Genomic DNA, 20,894 nt, shown 5'->3' with positions numbered 1-20,894 from the left:
GATATAGCAGGCTACTGTAACGGAGCAGATATGGAAATGATAAGAATTTCAATACTCACAATTGAATGCGGGCACGATTGTATACGTTCAACTCCTTGACATCTAAAAACAAACAAATCAGATGCGCTTGTGACTTTAATTCATATTTAATTCGCTAAATTAACTAAAATTTAATAGCACCTAAATATAAAGATAACAAAAATAAAATCTAATCTGGTAATAATATATTACTTATTACGTAAATTTTCTCATCACAATAGTCTTCAAATTTTGTACCCACACAGGTAATATCCGACTGATGAAAATTACAAGAAGACACAAAATGTGCGCATTTATGAAAATTACAAACACAATTAATAATAACTCAATTGTCATTAACTGCAGTCGATTGCCAATTGAATATTGCACTTTAAAAACACGCGATGTAATACTACTGAGATACGCTTAGACTGCGCAACTAACACTGCCGGAGCCAAGTACAGATGACAATGTCGAGCGCCTAAGCAAAGTAAAGTGCGCAGCGCATGCGTACATGGCAATTAATATCTGTAAGAGTTGTATTGAGGGTTTTTGTTTTCGTCGCAAGGATCGCAACCTATTATACAAACATTTCACTATTGTATAATAAACATTTCGTGTACATATGCGTGTATTTTCGTTACATATAAAAAAAATCAACTTCGTAAAATAGCAGTTTATCAAATATCACTTTTGTTAGTCCTCACTGTGCGACACTAGGCGATTCGCATTAACATATTACGCCAACAATACATCTAAACAATCGTTAATATGTGAGATTACGTGCCTGTTAGTAACAATTATTGCTTCGTTTGTTTACATGTGCCTCGATTAAACGACAATACACAAACAAAGTAAAGTAAAAATACAAAATTAAAAGAACAACTAGAAACAACTGACGTGTAAAAATAGCATATCGTAAGTTGCATTAAACGTAAATGAGATTCGAAACAAAAAATAAATTCAAAATAGCGAACTAAACTAAATTCTTAACGTATGCATCAATAACGCGCGGCACGTATTCATCAAAGCCGCGAATGTCCAGCGAAGACTCCGGGAAGACCGTCTGCACCGGATTATTCAAATTATGCAGAACCAATCTACAACAAAAGAAAAAATACAATTCTTAACTATTGAAAGTAAAAACAAAACAAAACAAAACTTACTTGGTTGAAGACATATTCATGGCAGATTTGTATTTGACATACGCTTCTAGCGGATTTATTAGGAGATTATTCTCCGTTATAAAATGTTTGTGCAGCGGAGTGTGTACAATATTAATAAAAACATCGAAAGACTTCTTTTTACTTCTGGCGTATTCGATTGATGCGCCCATTTGCAACTCGCCGTGGTTAGCATCTTGCAAACATTTAATTGTTTGTTCAATTGAGTTACCTTAAAAATATAAACGTAAATTATTACATTTTTACTCATAACTTTTTATCTAATTGCGACATCAATGTGAAATTTTCACTGTTTGATAAAGAATGATGTAAAGAATCTGTTTTCTTGATAGAGTAGCAAAAACATTATTATTTTGTGAGTTATTCACTTTAGACCGTTATACTACACTTAAGAAAAAAACGTTTTTGTTTATAACTTTTGTTCTAATTATGATATCAATGTGAAATTTTCACTGTTTGATGAAGAATGATGTATAGAATCTGTTTTCTTAATAGAATAGCAAAAAAAAATATTATTTTGTGAGTTATTCACTTTAGACCGTTATACTTCACTTATAAAAACAACGTTTTTGTTTATAACTTTTGTTCTAATTATGATATCAATATGAAATTGTCACTGTTTGATCCAGTATTATATATAGAATCATCCACTGATTAAAAAAGCAAAAAATCATAATAATTCTGTGAGTTATTCTCTTTAGACCGTTATACTTCACTTATAAAAAACATGTTTTACCTTTATCAATCGTAACTTCGGTGATTGTATCCCCATTAAACACGGCAACTACAACATTCTTTTCAGTTTTCACATAAGTCATCACCTCAATAGCAGCGGCTTCGTATCCACTCAACCATTTACTAGTCAAACACGGTTTGGACATGTTTTCAGACACTTCCACCGTGATAAGAAAGCGGCGATTGCACGGCACGACATTAGCATAGGACAACTGCAAGCATTTCTTCAGAGCATCAACAACTAACGGACTATTTGTAGGGTCCACACGTGCCCAATTCGTCGGCGTGAATTCGGTGATGTTTTTCTCTGCTTTTTCCGCTTTTTCTTTCATTTCTAAATGTGCAATCAGTTTGGGATCTTTAGCTCTAAAATATAAAAACAATATTAATTTAAAAACTGACTAATTAATAATAATCATTATTAATTATAGCTGATTTTTCATAAAATAAAAAAACAAAATAAAACTTACTTTCCACCTTTCTCGAAGTATCTCAACGCGAGATAAACTTCATACGGATGCACACCAGACGCTTTTACCTTACTAGAGTCGCTCAAAATCTTCACAACACGATTGTGCGCCTCCGAATCGATTTTTAACATCTTCAGTTTATAGAAACGTAACAAAAGCGGCAGTAATTCTTTGACACCGATGTATTTCAGCAATGTTTCGAGACATTGCACATTGTGATTGAACTGTGGCGGAATTAATTCGAACGGTACTTGTTGTCCACTCATATATTTAACTGCTTCTTCAACAGAAGTCGTTTTCTTGAACGCTTGATTCTTTTTATGTATTTTATTATGTCTTTGCCCTCTTTCTTTTCATTTGCGATTGCTTCAGCAGCAGGTAGGCCTTTCAAAATGTACGTTATTGCTATCTGAAGCACTAAAAACAAAGAAAACACATTATTATTTAATAAAAATACAGAAAATACAAAAGTTATAAACAAAAAATATCGCTTTTTGTTGATAACTTTTTCTAGTGATGGTATCAACGTGCAATTTTCACTGTATGATAAAGAATTACTTATAGAATCTGTTTTTGTATAGAATTGCAATATGTTTTAATTATTTTGAGAATTATTCGCTTGAGACCGTTGTACTTCACTTAAAAACAACGTTTTTGTTTATAACTTTTGATCTAGCAATAATATCAATGTGAAATTTTCACTGTGTGATTAAGAATTACGTCTAGAATCTGTTTCTAGAGAGACTATTAATATAATATGTTTATTTTGTGAGTTATTGTGTTTAGACCGTTGTACTTCACTTAAAAAAATTGATTTTTGTTTATAACTTTTGATCTAGCAATAATATCAATGTGAAATTTTCACTGGGTGATTAAGAATTACGTCTAGAATCTATTTCTAAAAAGACTATTAATATAATATGTTTATTTTGTGAGTTATTGCGTTTAGACCGTTATACTTAATCGATTTTTGTTTATAACTCTTGATATAAGTACGATATCAACGTGAAATTTTCACTATTTAATTAAGAATTATACCTAGAATCAATTTTTATATAGAATAACAATGTATTAAGATTATTTTGTAAATTATTCCCTTTAGACCGTTGTTCTTCACATATGAAAAACACTATCTCACATAGTAAAAACACAGACCACCAAGAATATAACTTGATACTTACGTGTATTATCCGTTTTGATATGTGACAACTTTATCAAATCCTTGTGTGTCCAATTATGATACCCTTTCCTCTTGCATGCATCTCGCACCAGATCCATAGGCTCCTTATTCTTGTAATACCTCGAGATGACTTTATTCAAACCAGATGGGAACGTCTTCTTCATCGTTGTCATGTGTTTGATAAAACAGAAGAATTCCTCATCGTTTCTGCACGCATACAGTACAGTTGTGTACAATTCCCGGCGATAAACATCGCTGATGGAGAACTCGTTGGATGTAAGCGTGAGTGCAGCTGCGAGTACGAAGAAGATAACTTCGCGACGCGGCACTTGGTTCTCGCCGTTGATGGCCGACACGATGCGGATGACCTTAGCTGGATCTGTCTTGAGTAATTCTTCAAGTTCACGTAGTTTATGTCGTACGAGACGTTTGTGTCGCTGTGGATCGCCGGTGATGAAACAGTTCGAATCGGTGGATAAGTATAAAAAGCGACGGAGAGCCAACTCCGGTGTGTGTGCAGCGTTCGGGATCGTCATTTTTACTATGTGAACTTGTTTCCAGGTCTAATAATACTTGCGGTGGATGTTTAACGTCGTCGTAGCGCACTGTGGAATGTGGGGATTATAAACAGATGACGGTTGGCAAACCGCGAAAATGTGCTTATAGGTGCAGATGTTCTGCAACCAAACATACACGTTTTTTGTACAGTTTTACATTTTGCGTTGTTAAATACCTAAAAATCAATATAATTATTAATAATATTTAAAATATATAATTATTTATAATTTAGAATATAAAAATGTTTAGTTTTGTGTGTTAATAATAAAATGTTTCAATAATTTTGAAATTTTTCCAACTGTATGCAACCAGTTTTTCCCACCCACAACCACCTACATGCCGCCTGCGCGCAGTTTGATGTTCAGCTGTGTTAATCGATTGCGTTAACTGAACCAACTCAACAGATTGGTCAGTTCCTGTCGCGCAATCAATGCCAAAGCCGTCACAGCGCGGTTCGCAATACTCGCTCTAACTACTCTCGCGTTGCAAGCAAACAAACGAAGAGAAGAAGAAAATCAACAAAAACAAAATCATCTGTCAGTCAAGTGTCAAACTGACAAGCGAGTCGCACAAATCATTTTCCTCGCAAGAAAAACGCACCATCCACGCTGGGGAAAATGTGCGGGGGTTTCACGTGCTCGAAAAATGCGCTCATATCGCTCAACGTCCTATACATCGTAAGTGCGCACCATCCAGCGCGATTTTCATACAAAAATTGCGAAATTGCGACACATGTTTTAGGTTGTTGCGTCGATACTGATCAGCGTCGCGGTTTACGGCCGTGCCGCATCGATTGTAACAAATCTACCCATCATCGGCGGCATTCTAGCATGCGGCATTATATTGGTGCTCATTTCCCTGCTTGGATTAGTGGGTGCTGTCAAGCACCACCAGGTCATGCTCTTTTTTGTATCCTTTTACACAAAGTAAAGTAAAGTTTTTCATTAAGTGAAGTATAACGGTCTGAAGCGAATAACTCGTAAAATAAACATAATATATTAAAAGTCTCATTAAAAATAGATTCTAGAAGTAATTCTTAATCAAACAGTGAAAATTTCACGTTGATATCTTAATTAAATCAAAAGTTATAAACAAAAAACGTTATTTTCATAAGTGAAGTATGACGGTCTAAAGCGAATAACTCGTAAAATAAAGATAATATCTTAAAAGTCTTCTCATAAACAGATTCTAGAAGTAATTCTTAATCAAACAGTGAAAATTTCCCGTTGATATCTTAATTAGAACAAAAGTTATAAACAAAAACGTTATTTTCATAAGTGAAGTATAACGGTCTAACGTGAATAACTCCTAAAATAAACATATTTTCTTATTATTCTCTTTAGAAACAGATTCTAGACATAATTCTTAATCAAACAGTGAAAATTTCATTTTAATATCACAATTCAACAAAAGTTATCAACAAAAAACGCACTACTTAGTTTTTTGTTTATAACTTTTGTTAGAAACAATCTACAACTAAAATTAAACAATGAAGAAATTAAGAATTTAATACTGAATCAAACCCCGAAAGATTTTTATTCTATCTCAATGCATTCAAAAGTTATTCAACAAATTCCTTAATAAAACATTTAGTACATGGTGATTTTATTCCTGCTGTTCTTAATCCAATTCTCCGTGGCATGCGCTTGCCTCGGCGTTAACATGGAGCAACAAGAGCAGCTCGCCGAGCAGGTAAACCCTCTTATCTCTTATTTAAGCAGATGATAAAATTAAACCCATGTTTGAATTTGCATTAGGGCTGGGGACGCGTCGACAATACAACAAAGGAGGAGGTGCAAACACAGTTCAGATGCTGTGGATTCGATGAGCAATACAGCGCAAACGACACCAAAATGGGACATCCATCATGCGAGGAAGTAAATGTACGCAAAACTAAACAAAAATGCTGAATCATTAACCCAACCTAATCTAAAATCTACATTTTAGCTATTGTGCTGTCCGAGCAAGGCAGACATCAACTGCAAATGCAAGCCATGCATGCTAAAACTGCAGGAAACGATTAATTACGCGTTTAAACTATGCGGATGGATCGGACTGTTCTTCAGTTTCACCGAGGTAAGCTCCCCTCATTTAAACACTCACATAAAACCATTAATAATAATAATAATAACAATAACTAACGGTTATACTCGTATGTATTTGTTTGTTGCATGTATCATGGTGTTTGTTGTGACTAATGTCTACCGCTGGGGTTATTGTGATGTTGTAGTTTCTGGGCGTATGGCTAACAGTGCGTTATCGCAATCAAAAAGACCCGCGCGCGAATCCCAGCGCATTCCTCTAGAAACTCAACTGAGCTGGACACGAACACAAAAACAAAATGGTGGTTGTGTAATGGTGGTGGTGGCGATAATTTATTAACCAATATTTTAATATTTACTTTTAAATCTCTTCTCTTTTTTCATTGTTTTTAATGTTTTGTTTTGAAATCTATAGATTATTGGCGTTGTATACACTCGACACTATCGAAACTTGCAGGATCCGGACGAGAAACTCGCCACGGCCATTTTCCCAAGACATAATTTCACATATTAACATTTCAAACACTCAAAACAATCGAAAAGAAACAGAATATGCCATTATTTTCTAAGTATACAATCGAAAAACCAAAGAAAACAATTGAACAACAACAATATTGAATATTTTTCATTTAACATATCAACATCTGGAAAATTGTTGTTGTTTCAATTGTTCACTTTCATGTTTTGACTGAATTTATGTTTAATTAACGTGTAATTTTAATTTCGCATCGAATGGTGAATGGAACCAGTGTTTTTCTCTCAAAAAAAGACTGTAAATCGAACAAACATGTTTTACGTAACTAACTGTACGTGAAACACTGACATCACACTTTGAATATGCATATTGAGAGCATGAATATTCTTCCTAAACACTAAACTAATAGGTTCTCAATAGTTTAGTGCATAAATAATAAACTCAAGAAGTAAATAAAAAGTCACCTAGCTAGACACAATGTAATTAATTAAACAATTGAAATGATAAATGATCAATGTTTATAGTAAGATTCTAGTTGAGGTTAAAGCAAAGTAGATGGAAACTGATAAAAGCTCTCTGAATAATACAGACGTATTTTTCTAAATAATAGCGCAGCGTAAGTGCAAATATTTAATTTTAATTTTTTTGTTTTGTTGTAATTACATGCATGTCATCGATGTGTAGCTTATTTTTAGTATAATATGATCTTTCAAACTGACTGAAAATCTATAAATTAAATAATCAACGCTTGTATTTTGTGATGTTGATGTAATAATGTAAAGAAAACTATCACTAACTCAAATATTACGGTTGTAAAACGCTTTTGGAACAAATCAGTCACTTTTTGACAGTTTTTTCTTTATAACTCGAAAACTATTTGAGATAAATTGATAATTCTTTTGAAATTAGTTTTATTATTTAATTCCGCAACTTATATAAAAAAGATTTTGTTTATAACCCTATTATAAACGAAATTATAAGCAAAAACAAGAAATTTTGTTAAAATTTTACAAGTTTATTAATTATGATACTTTTTTATAAATTACTCGCAAACTAAACGTGATAAACTGATAATTCTTTCAAATTTAGTTTTATTATTTAATTCCGCATCTTATGAAAAAAAGATTTTGTTTATAACATCATTATTAACAAAGTAACAGGCAAAAATACGTAATTTTAGTCAAATGTTACTTATTCGTTAATAACTAATTACTGAAAATCATTATCAACAAAATTATTTCACCATATGATGTATAATTTAACCACGAATCCAAAAAAAAAGAATAATTATCCTATCTCAAATAGTTTTCGAGTAATAACAAAAAAACTGTCAAAAATGATGACTGCTTATTTTAGACCGGTATTCTTCACATGACCAAACCGCTTTCATTGTCTATAAACATATACCTAACCTATAAAAATACTACATGTCTATAAATACATCGGTCGTAAATTTATATTTATGCTGTGAATATTATTACATAGTATAGTAAATATATTTAATTACATTAAAAATGAACATGTTTAAAATATTTAATTTAAGGTTATGATACTTTCATTTGTGGTTATGTTGCTAATAAGCTTTATAAAACGGCGTGTGAATAGGATGATGCTTAAAGAACCTATTCGACTCCTGATGACCGAGCAAACTCTGCTGATCAACGCCATTATTCACCCCGTAGGTTTGACCTTGCCCGAAGGTCTGCTTCTGCGCATAATCGCCCTTATCAGCATTGGCGTTGTCAACATGATGGACATTTTCAACATGTCCTTGTTTACTGCTCTCGCCTTTGTTAAACTGACCATTATCATGGCCGCCTTTGTAGGCATTCTTCGCCTCTTCACCGAAACTACCCGAACTTCCCTTGGAAGTAAAATGGCCGCCTTCGTCATTCGCCTCGTCATAATATTCTTCAGTACGACCAGTTTCGTCTTTATGATGTGACGTTTTGAATCCTTTTACAATGTGACCCTTTTTATGACCTTGCTTCTGATTTTGTTCCCCGGCATTTTGTCCCTGTTGGTTGTAGTGTTGCGCACCTTGATAGTTCTTACCATCTTCAGATGCTTGCTGTTGACCTTGAGCGGAATGATAACTAGCGGTATCACCTTTACCATTGCGAATCTGTGCCTCACCACGATTGAAACCTTCTTGGTCTTGATGGCCTTGCACACCGGAAGATGTATGCGCGTTTTTGAACGATGCGTCTTTCTGCGCCTGGCTGCCATCTTGATAAACTGTTTTATCGGATATAGAACCGCCTAGTTGGTGTAAGTGTGGTTGTATACCATATGCAGGACCAATACCACCTATACCTCCAATTCCACCTACTCCCAACGCTTGAATCGGTGGTTGGTAAGCCTGTGGCTGTTGTTGGAACGCGAATGGTTGTAGAGGGCGCTGGAGTTGTCCGCCAGGCGCGCCGAAGTTACCGAAACGTGGCTCAGGGTAATAACCACCTTCTACAAGATGATAACCATGCACTGGCAAACCGGAAGCTGCCGTTTTTAAGTCTTCTGTTTCATATCGATATTTATATAAAGGTTTTCTCGGTTGTAGTTCTTGACAGCGCACCAAAACTACCACACACGTCACGAGCGCCATTTTGACAATCATTCTAGCCAACATAACTATTTTTCACTACTTTTTCTTTTAAATAAATTTCTAGTTGTTTTAGTGAAAACTCTTCAGATAACTGATGACAATAAAGCCTAAACCTAAGATATTTATACTCTTGCACCCACCATCTTGTTAATTAATCTCTTCAATGAAATGCCAATCGGCGTGTCGAATCGCCGACGAAACGAATGTGCGCCATCATGCGCGAACGCTCTCAATGAAATACCATCGCGGATTAAAACGATAACACGGTATTTCCTCTCGGCGACCAGAACCAAGCAAATTACGCTGCGCGTTTTGAGGTTAAAACAAAAGACGGACGAAAATTTCTTTGCATTCGCCACAGCCTTGATTAAATCTATCGGATTTAGAGTTTTTCTGTTGGGTTATAAGACATTGAAGCCGAAATTCAATTAGTGTAAACTAATAAGGTCAATTTATAAACAAAAAACGAATAGCGAGTAAATTTGAGAATATAGGCAACCAATTTGTTATTAAGAAGGTAGTATTATGATGTAATTTAATTTTAAAAGGAAATTGTGTTCTAGATTTACGTATAACCATTTTTAGCGCATGCGTAGTAAAATATTTGATATACAAGGTGTTTTAAACACTTTGAAATCTTTCTTTTTTAAATTTCTCCAAAACCAAAAGTGGTAAGCTGACAAATCTTTCAGAAATAATTTTACGATTTAATTCCGCAACTTTTACAAAAAAGATATTGTTGATATCATTATTATTAACAAAGTTATAAGCAAAAAACCGCAACTTTGTTGAAAATTTCCAAAATTTGCTAATTACGATGTTTTTTTATTAATTACTCGGAAACTAAATGAGATAAATTGATAATTTTTTCAGAATTAGTTTTATTATTTGATTTCGCAACTAATAGAAAAAAGATTTTATTAATAACATTTTTATCCACAAAGTTATAAACAAAAAACGCGCAATTTAGTAAAATTTTATTAATTTGTAAATAACTAATCGCAGAAAATGATTATTTCAATTATTTTTTCATAATGTGACGTATAATTTAATGACTAATTTAGTACAAAAAGAATGGTTGTCATAACTCAAATAATTTCCGAGTATTATAAATAAATAAACGAAAAAGCAATAAATTTTGTAATATATGCAACCAATATGTCCTTAAACATGCACCACCACGATGTGACCCAGTTTTAAAATCGAAATTGTGTCCTAGTTTCACGCAAAACCATTTTCAACGCATGCGCATTAAAGCACCTAACATACAGTGTGTTTAAAAACACTTTAAAACCCAAAAATACGCTTTACACCAACAAAAATACTAAAATCTTGCTTATAAACCTCATAAAATTTAAATTTTCGATGAAAAAATTAAATAAAAGCAAAATAACTAACCTTAAGGGTCAAAATTGAAGGGTAGTGTGCAAGTGGCAGGTGGTGGATGCGCTCCCCTGTCGCACGGATCGCTCGAGGGTTGTTTTTCGGCTCAGTCGAACGCGAAACATCGCCGCCGCCGTGTCACACACATCAGCCGCTCACCAACCACCATCCCCATTCGCTTTCGTCGCCCTTTCTCTCACATCTCGTAGAATCACCGATCCTGCAATCGTGCAAACATAAAACCTTTAAAAATCATCGTGCGGCTACCACCCAAGCACACAAAACCATCAAAAAACAAAGAAATCGCAGCGAAAACAAAGAAATCCTAAACAAAGTGACATCTAATCAATAAAATTAATAAATTTCATCAGAAATCAACTTGAAACAGTGGTAAATTACGTAATTTCATCAGCAAACAAACGAAATTAGTGTTTCTGGGTGTGTTTTAATCAATTGTGTAACAGGCTGCTATTAGGGTTGCCTCTCTACCGAGTGAAACAATTGTGTAAATAATTCTTGGCTACCGTCTGCGGTAGCTATCGTGAGCGTTACACTTCAACCGCCAACATTTTCAGGATGTCGTTATCCGAAGAGGAAAGAGACGAGTAAGTATTGTATTGGGACACTTTGTATACGAGTAACATGGATGAAGGTTGATTGTTGCGATAAGTGAATTTAATGTGTGCGTGTATGAAAATTTATTCTCGTTGCTTTATGCGAATGGAACGCAACACAGCGAACGCACAACGCGTGTTTGCTTGTGTGCGGTGGGTGGCCGATGTGGTATCGATCCAATTGATGGCAAGCAGGCGTAAAACTAAGAAAAGTACGCAAACAAAACGAAAATATGAAGAAAATAGAAGAAAAGAAAAGAATAACTTGTTAGAAGTTAAAATTTTTCTCAAAATCATGAAAAAACGAAGAATTATTTGATTAAATTTGTGATTACTCGAAAAGTAAATGAGATAAATTGATAATTCTTTCAAAATTAGTTTTGTTATTTAATTCCTCAGTTTTTCAGAAAAAGATTTTGTTTATGTCGCTATTATTAACAAAGTTATAAGCAAAAACACAAAATGTTATTACAATTACGTTGATAACTAATTACAAAAAATTGTTATCATTAAAACTATTTCAGAATATGATGTATAATTTATCCACAAATTTATTCCTTAAAGAATGGTTATCCTATTTCAAATAGTTTTCGAGTAATAACAAAAAAACTGTCAAAAATATTAACTACTTAGTTTAGACCGCTATTCCTCACATAACGAAAAACTTAAAAATTGTTAAAAATTAGAAATTTCACTCAAAATCATATAAAAACAAAGAATATTGATCAAATTATTTGATAAAACTGTCAATATAAGGTTTTAACCTTGAAATTTATATCAAAATGATGTTATTTCTAGCAAAATAGACGAATATCATAATGAGAGCATCGAAAATCGATGCGCGGCTGAATATTTAATGGAAACATCACTGAAAGTAACAATTTTGAGGTCAAATCAGGTGCAACGTTGAAACCTAACCTAATTCTACCACTAATGCAATTTTTTACGTAATTACACGCTGATTATTTCCAGCTTAACGATTAGCAATAATTAGCTGTCGCAATTCGCGCAATTTTACGAGTGTTTAAGCCAGCTTAACTTTAATTGATCTAATTTATTTAATTATGCAAGATACTCGTAAGTCGGAAGTCACCATTTGAAATTAATATTATCTGTTGGGTGCACTTAGTAATTTTTCGTCAATTGCTAGGAGATTAGCGATAATATCTCGTAAATAATAATTAATCAATAATATAAATATAAAATGCACGTATGTTTACGAGTAGATAAATATTTGTGTCTGATGACAGTTAAACAAAGGATTTTTTAAAGTTTTAAGAAAGTTTTTTATTAATTACTCGGAAACTAAACGAGATAAACTGATAATTCTTTCAAAAATAGTTTCATTGTTTAATTCCTCAATTTATTAAAAAGAGATTTTGTTTATAACATAATTATTAACAAAGTTATAAGCAAAAACACGGAATTTTGTTAAAATTTTACTAATTTGTTAATTACGGTGGTTTTTTATTAATTACTCGGAAACTAGACGAGATAAACTAATAATTCTTTCGTAAATAGTTTCATTGTTTAATTCCGCAACTTATAAACCATAGATTTTGTTTATAATATTATTATAAACAAAGTTATAAGCAAAAACATGCAATTTTGTTAAAATTTTACAAATTTGTTAATAACTAATTAATGCAAATTAATATGAACAAAATTATTTCATAATATGATGTATACATTAATAACAAATTTATTGCAAAAAGAATTATTATCCCAAATATATTATCTCAAATAGTTTTCGAGTTATTTAAAAAAAACTATCAAAAATGATGACAGAGATATTTTAGAGCCATACTCTCAGTACAAACAACTTTTTTAGGTTATATCAACATACCACCATAAAATATAACCTATAAAAATACCACTTGTCTATAAATAATATCCCTCTTAAATTTATATCCTAAATAAATCCCTAATCCTTAATAAATAAACAAATATTCCCAGAATATTATCAATAACATCGCATAAACATCGATTAACAAACACTAAAATCAAAAACCGCACGTATACATCAATAATTATATATGTCTAGTGACAATTTCATAATATCCCACATAATATCACTCATAATATTAATTTATAGTACTTTGATAACATTTTTGACAAAATTTCATTAGCGATAAGATAATAACGCGATCGAGATTTGTTTTCGTTCGACGTTCGTGCGTTAGCACTCGATTAAAATGATTAAAACGATAACCTAGACCTAGGCATTGAGCATTATCACAACACTAATTCCTCAAAAACAACCGGAATCAATCGTATCACCCACTATTTTTCTACAATCCAGTCATCTTGGGAGAAATTCCAAGAAACAGTTTCCAAGCTCGAAAACATATACGAAGTTAAAATAGCGAGTTAATTTAGATAAGATTGTTTTGTGTGTGCATCGCCCACGATTTCTAGTTAAGTCATACTCTGATTCAGAATCGGTTTGTTATTATTTTCCTGCGCACTGCATTTCTAGGAATCGCAATCAGGTGATAAACGTAGAATGATAAAAGTAGTGATGTTGTCGTGTCAATACATGTAAAACACATAAAAGTGATCTAGATATGGATTATGTGTCTAAAAATCGTCATTTTATCAATATTGCACAATCTGATAAGGCGATGAATGCAATTGATCAAGTCATCGGATGTGTCACTGACGTTTGCACTCAGGATTAATGATTTTTCGAGTTTTTTTGCAAATTTAGCGATTTTATTGTTCAATTTTGTTTTTTGAGATAAGAATAATTAAGATAATTCAATAAATGCAATTGTTTAAGTGGGTGAATGTGAACTTTGAGTTTAATACCGGTATTTCGGTTAACCGGTATTTTTTTTACATAAAAACTGGTAATACCGGTGTTTAAAAATTAATTATTTCATCACTAAATTATTAAAAAATAAATATATGAAAATAAAAGTACCGGTATACCGGATATTAATACCGGTATTTTGGTTAACCGGTATTTTTGTTAATAAAAACCGATAATACCGGTATATTGGTATTTCTAAAATAAATTATTTTATCAAAAAATTAATTAAAAATAAATATTTGAAAATAAAAATACCGGTATACCGGATATTAATACCGGTATTTTTATTTTTTCACGTTTTAAGCAAAACTATCAACGTTTTTGCTATTTTTATTTCTAATATAATTCTAAAATAATATTATACTACAGAATATGAAGTAATGAAATGTTGTAAATAATTTTATGCGTTATCATTGATGACTATGCGTGTGATTGTGTGGGTAGCACCGGTTCGCGCCCCTTTTTTCGAATATAAACACAACGCGAGCGCAGTGACACGACGCAGTTGCGAATCGACCATCCTTCCATACGGATCGAATAACATCGTGTATCTTATAACCGCATTAGTTTAGTATTACTAGATCCAAAACTAAAACTGAAGTCTACAGATAATTTAATTTATTTTATTTTCATTTAATTTAATTAAAAACGGTTAAAATGTCGTCGTGTGAGTTAAAATCACAAAATGGCAATGGTAAACTTAAAGAGGAGGAAGAGAAAAATGGCAACGGGAAAGAATCTGATACAATGTAGGTTGAAATAGTGAAATAGTAAATTAATTTTTAATATTAATCAAAGGAAATGTGTGATTTTTAGTTGAAATTGTTTTAAAGTTGAAATTTTATGTCGATTTGTTTGTTTATTTTCTAGGTATCCAGATGGGACGGTAAAACTGCGCAATCCAAACATCGAGCTGATGGACCAAGATATTCTCTACCATCTGGCACTTGGAAGTGGTTCGCATGATTTGGTTGAGATGTTCGGGGATGTTAAGGTAAATTTCATTCATTTTTACGTTTTAAACTTTAAATTTTTCAACATTTTACGTAGTTTTTTGATGATTACTCAAAAACTTGATGAGATAAATTAATAATTCTTTCACATAATTATTCTGCGTTAAACTACGCATTTAATGACATTTTGAATATTTTGAAAAACATTATTTATAAAAAGTTATAACAAAAAGAATAGAACATTTTGAATATTTTGAAAAACATTATTTATAAAAAGTTATAACAAAAAGAATAGAACATTTCTAAAATTCTAGTTTTTCGTGAGTCACTCAGTATATAAAATTTTTATGAAATAAGTTTAAATATCATAATATGCAGAATTTAATTGTGCATCTGCCTGCAAAAGAATTATCAATCTACCATTAATAGTTTTCGAGTTATTAATTAATTACTAACCCAAAAACACAAAATTATTTCATAAAAATCTCAAACACTTTGTTTTATCACACTAATTATCAAATAATTTAAAAACGCGATACGATACAATCACCATTCTTTCACCAAAACCTTCACAATTAAATTCTCTATCACTCTACTTAAAGATCGCGTTAATAAAAAAATTATATCACCGATTGCAGCAACAAAAACGCGCAAAAACAAAAATAAACAAAAACCATTAATCGAACCACTTTCAAGTGTTCTAAACCACTTATAACATCGTAACTCAACATAGCCAACGTGATTATGATAAACTCGATCCAAGTCACTAGGCGTAGAATGTAAATTCAAATAATTTGCATAAATTAATCGAAAGGTTATCACTCTTGCTTTTCGCAAGCAGAAAAATGTCAAATTCTTGAATAACATTTGCATAACACACATAATATTTATCTCAAACTGTTTTATTAATCATAAAACAATAATTTTCATTAATATTCCATCCGTCAGATGGCGTTGGTTATGAAATAAACGTCATTAAAATGACGACACTATCTTGGCATCTCCTAAATTGAACTTTATAGCGCGCAATTAGAGATTAAACGGTTAAGATTGGCATCAAGGCCGTATACACGCAATAAAAACACTAAACATTGAAATATACAGGGTGTTGTATATTGTGTTGTTGTAAAAATAACTAAAAATGATATATTTTTAATTGTTTTAGTTTATTTGTATGGGAGGTACTCCAAAACGCATGGAAAACTTCGCCAACTACATTATGAAAGAAATTGGTCATAAGCTACCGACGGGCACGACGCTTTTCGACATCAGCCAGTATTCCTATCGTTATAGCATGTATAAAGTCGGACCGATTCTTTCAATCAGTGTAAGCATTAGATAATTGCGTATAGTACCGGTATACCGGTTTTTTTATTTATTTTTAAATACCGGTATTTTTATTTTTGTGAGAAATACCGGTGTAAATATCAGTATTTCACTTTTTTCTTGGAAATACCGGTATTAAAACCGGTATACCGGTATTTCTCTTCCCAAATACCGATATTCAACTTCAATATCAAAGGACAAATGTCCTAATATTACTTAACCTCAACTTAACCTCAAAAAATCTAATGATCACGTGATATAATTTTTAGCATGGTATGGGCGTGCCATCAATCAGCATCCTGCTGCACGAGATAATCAAGTTGATGTACCATGCGCGCGTCAAAGACCCGGTCTTTTTTCCGCATCGGCACATGTGGTGGCATCGGCGTAGATGGCGGCACTGTCGTTATCAGTGACGATGCGTGCGACGGCATGCTTAAGGACTACTACGAGGTGCCCATGTTGGGCAAAAACGTTCGCAGGCCAGCGAAACTTGACAGGCGTTTGGTGCGCGAGATTAAAGCGTGTGCGGATCCGGAGGATCCGTATGATACCGTCACGGGGAAGACAATGTGTACGAGTGACTTCTATGAAGGTAAAATAACAATATTTAATCTTTTTTATGTTTTTGGAGAAAGGAGTCTTTTTACGCCGTTTTTACACGTTTTGAATTCAAATTTCGCGGTAAAAAGTAGCCTATGTTTTAGTCTGATATATAAACTATTATTTTACAAAGTTGTATCAAAATCGGTTGAATAGTTTTTGAGTTATCAATTAACAAACATCCAAAAACCCAATTTTTCCCATTTATAACCCTCTAAATTTATTTTCATGTACATTTAAGGTCAAGGCCGATTGGATGGCGCATTCTGTGAGTATAACGAACAGGATAAGATCGACTACCTCAACAAACTAAAAGAATCCGGGGTGGTTAATATCGAAATGGAGGCGATACCCTTCGCTGCGCTCACTCATCACGCCGGTATAAAAGCTGCCATTATTTGCGTCGCGCTCTTGGACCGTTTCAAGGGTGACCAGGTAAACATAACCAAACATAACCTTTAACTTTTCAAAATTAATGTTTTTTTCTTTTTTTTGTATTTTTAGGTGTCTACACCGAAAGAAGTGTTGAACGAATGGCAAATTCGACCGCAAAAACTGGTCGCCAGTTACATCAAACGTTATCTCCAGTCGAAAGGAAGACATTCCTTCGAAGGACACGGTTCGATGGCGGTGAAGAGCCCGCGGCGATTCAAATTGGTGCAGCAGGAGTCGCAAACTTTCGAATAATTACGCATTTTGTTTCTATTTTGATTTATTTTTAAGTGATTCAATCAAAAGTTTAAGGATTTTAGTTGTATAAGCTTAATTATTGTTGTAATAATTACATATTATTACTGATTATTGATTATTTGGTTGTTTTATTATTATTAAGTATTGATAACGGCCTAGAAGTGATTTTTTCCACGCTCAACTTCACCTTTTGTAGTTATATCTTCAGAAAATGTTGAAAAATGAAAAATTGTTTTAGTAATTTGTTAATTACTCGAAAACTAAATGAGATAGAGTGATAATTCTTTCACGGGGTGATTAAGTATTAAATTCTACTTTATATTCTGTTAAGATTTTGATTTGGTCAGAAGTAATTAATTAGTTACTAACAAAAAACTAATTTTATTTATAAATTTCACATATCAAACTTTGATCGGCGATAATTTTGTTAATAATTATTACTTTTATTAATTTAAAGGCAAAATAAACCAGAATTTAATACAGAATACCCTACTGAAGAAACTACTACTCTAACTTATTTTGTTATCGAGTTATCAGACATTTTCCACGCTCAACTACAATATTTCTAGTCGTATCTTCATAAATACGAAGAAGAGAAACAACAATTTAGTTTATTGTTAATAACTCAAAAACTAAATAAGTTAGAATGATAATTCTTTCAAAATATGGTTAAATATTAAATTCTCCGTCAAACAATGCCATATTTATACTTTTAGTATAAACAATTAATTAGTTATTAACAAAAAACAAAAATTATTTATAAATCTCTAAACAAAAACTTTGATCGTCGATAACTCCATCAATAATTACAATTTATACAAAATTTAAAAACAAAATGAACCAGAATTTAACTCTAAATCTACCACTGAAAGAATTAACACTCTATCTTAATTATTTTCTGAGTAATCAGTAAAAAAACAAATGTTATTCTACTTTTAAGTGAAATAATCATAAACCACATACAATCAAATCAACGAGACCGAATATTTTCTTTCGAGCGTAATTCTAACCTCAACCAAGCGTTAAAACACAAAAGCACACATTACTTAACCTAGAAAATTAACCTAAATCCGTGTGCTAATGTCTTGTTGTCATTTTGTACACTCAAACACACACGAAACCAAAACTTTCTTCGCTTCGCTAACATTTAATTTCTACCCAAACAATAAAACTATTCCCATCGACCAAATAATTATAAAAAAGACGAAAACGATGGACAAAAACTAACATATCATTCGAAATATTATCTATCGCCCGGTTGGATGCCAAAAACACTTAAAATTACAAACTAAACTTATCAACTTATCAACATCTAGTGTCAAACTAATTATTTCCACTTGAAAAAAACCGCAATTATTTAATTTTATTGTTGAAGGATATAGAAAAATTGTTGTAAAACAAGATTCGTGACAATATTATATCAGCCTACGCACTTGAGTGATTGATTTGTGAAACAAACTTTGTTTTCGTACGCAAAACACTAATTAATTATAGAAATACTAATGAAATCTATCTAATCAAGACGCCTATAAATGTAAATGAATGTAATTAAGTCCTAAGATGATATATAACGTTGAAGTTGTTGAATTTGTGCGCTTTAAACAAACAAAACACATAATTAGCGCATGAAAAACCTGTTCGAATCGATGTTGTCGCAAAACTTTCATGATTATGAGGAAGATTTTGAAGCCTAAGCAAAGAAAACGTGTTGATATATTCATATTACTAATATACTACAATTACCATTACGTATAGTGTGTGGTCGTTGGTAATTTATAGCGATTTTTCGTGTTTTTAGCGTTTTTAGCTGAAGAGTTTTGATTGATTCAAGTGTAATCAGCCTCACATTATGATATTATATAAATATTGTACTTACAATGTTGTATATTATATATAAATACGTATTAAGTTTACAGTTTAAACAATTTGATGTATGTTGTTATAAGTATTTAGCGCAAATGTATTGTATACAACCGAAAATACAGAATACGAATACGAATATACAAGTTACATTTATTGTTGTCTTATTAAATGCTTGATTACGTAATAAATAAACAATCTACGAATGATATTTAAATTGTATGTTGTGGGGAATTTAATTAGGTTTCATTTGATACCTTGTTTGAGTTTGTAGTGAAACTATATTTCTTAAGTTATTAATAAAAATAGAACAATAAAATGACATAATATTCAACGAAATGATGCTAAAGTGCATCGCAGCGCCATCTATGCAACCCAATATGCAGTGAATGTAATATTGCACGGTTTGAATTTATGAACAACTTTAATTGCTTGTAACTTTGTTAATACTTATCACAGATTATTCCAACAAGCGTAAAACGAAAGATTATTAAATTCTATGTTGATAAACATCAATTGCTAATGTTTAAAAATGTTGACTACTCCATAATTCGTTAAAATATAATGAAAAAACGTTGAGATGCAACATGAATTTCTATTTCACGTTATTTCATGTTTAGTTTTCGTTTCGTTGCATTGTGTTTATAAACAACAACTCTGTTCGCTAAACCTGTTTCGAACGCAACTTCTTATCAGTTGAAACGTTGGAATGTAAGATATCAACACTTACCGCTTGCTGAATCCAACCTCGTTGGAAGCGTTGAAGAAGTTGAATTAATACTCGAAATACGAATATTAGCAAAGTCTTTCTTGTACAGCATATGCACTACGACGTACACGCTGTAATTCGTTAATTAATTTGATTAATTTAAGAGAATAACACACCGGTAACACGATAGGCACGCGCGCGACACGAAACGCGACTTGATTCTAATCTGCACAGGTAGAAAGAACGCTACGAAACGAAGCAAGTAGGGATATCGGCGTCAAGCGTAAAAGTGCATTGCAGCGCCATCTATGTATGCATATAAAATTATACTTGACATTGTGCTATTTGAATTCCTTACGGAATTCCTAAATATAAATTGCTTATAACTTTGTTAATAATTAGTAGTTTTATGAAATTTAAAAACAAGATGAACCAGAATTTAATTCTGACTTAATTAGTGAAAGAATAAATACTCTAACTTGTTTCATCTTCGAGTTATCCGAAGTTTTTGACACTTTTTAACGTATTAAGGCAATTAACATGTTTTTCAAAGGAAAATTGTTTATAAATTTGTTAATAACTAACGTAGTGGTACCAAATAAACGCCAAATGATAGATAATTAAATTTCCTAGGACCTTAACGTTTGAATTTTTCGGAAATATGATAACTTAAG

The 20,894-nt window shown here is 32.1% G+C and overlaps 4 protein-coding genes across 5 annotated transcripts; 2 read left to right on the top strand and 2 right to left on the bottom strand.

The window, feature by feature from the left end:
* Positions 1–539: 539 nt before the first annotated feature.
* On the bottom strand, positions 540–20,441 carry LOC135800216 (RNA-binding protein RO60). The gene is given in 8 exon segments (XM_065313379.1): positions 540–1,118; positions 1,185–1,413; positions 1,939–2,303; positions 2,408–2,673; positions 2,676–2,824; positions 3,589–4,264; positions 10,666–10,870; positions 20,242–20,441. Coding segments are annotated over 6 exon segments (1,668 nt in total). The 5' UTR covers positions 4,124–4,264; positions 10,666–10,870; positions 20,242–20,441; the 3' UTR covers positions 540–994.
* On the top strand, positions 4,488–8,181 carry Tsp97E (Tetraspanin 97E). Of its 2 annotated transcripts, none has more exons than XM_065314149.1 (6): positions 4,488–4,822; positions 4,887–5,054; positions 5,739–5,837; positions 5,903–6,028; positions 6,093–6,221; positions 6,603–8,181. In XM_065314149.1, the coding sequence occupies exons 1-6, from the start codon at positions 4,763–4,765 to the stop codon at positions 6,699–6,701; spliced, it is 681 nt and encodes a 226-aa protein (XP_065170221.1). In that variant the 5' UTR covers positions 4,488–4,762; the 3' UTR covers positions 6,702–8,181. The 2 variants fall into 2 exon arrangements, with proteins under 2 accessions (XP_065170221.1, XP_065170222.1); XM_065314150.1 differs by having other exon boundaries at positions 6,376–8,181.
* Positions 8,177–9,713, bottom strand: LOC135800819 (uncharacterized protein DDB_G0290685-like). The gene has a single exon (XM_065314147.1). The coding sequence runs from the start codon at positions 9,289–9,291 to the stop codon at positions 8,236–8,238; it is 1,056 nt and encodes a 351-aa protein (XP_065170219.1). The 5' UTR covers positions 9,292–9,713; the 3' UTR covers positions 8,177–8,235.
* On the top strand, positions 14,564–17,769 carry LOC135800215 (uridine phosphorylase 1). Its single transcript, XM_065313378.1, is given in 7 exon segments — positions 14,564–14,828; positions 14,950–15,073; positions 16,198–16,359; positions 16,628–16,711; positions 16,713–16,953; positions 17,203–17,396; positions 17,466–17,769. Coding segments are annotated over 7 exon segments (1,080 nt in total). The 5' UTR covers positions 14,564–14,736; the 3' UTR covers positions 17,649–17,769.
* Positions 20,442–20,894: the final 453 nt, after the last annotated feature.

Source organism: Atheta coriaria, unplaced genomic scaffold, assembly GCF_025399875.1.
Source record: "Atheta coriaria isolate IRGN ID8LTWV9N9 unplaced genomic scaffold, Caltech_Dcor_3.1 hic_scaffold_10_pilon, whole genome shotgun sequence".
NCBI lineage: Eukaryota > Metazoa > Arthropoda > Insecta > Coleoptera > Staphylinidae > Dalotia > Dalotia coriaria.
This window is presented reverse-complemented; position numbering and strand designations above follow the sequence as displayed.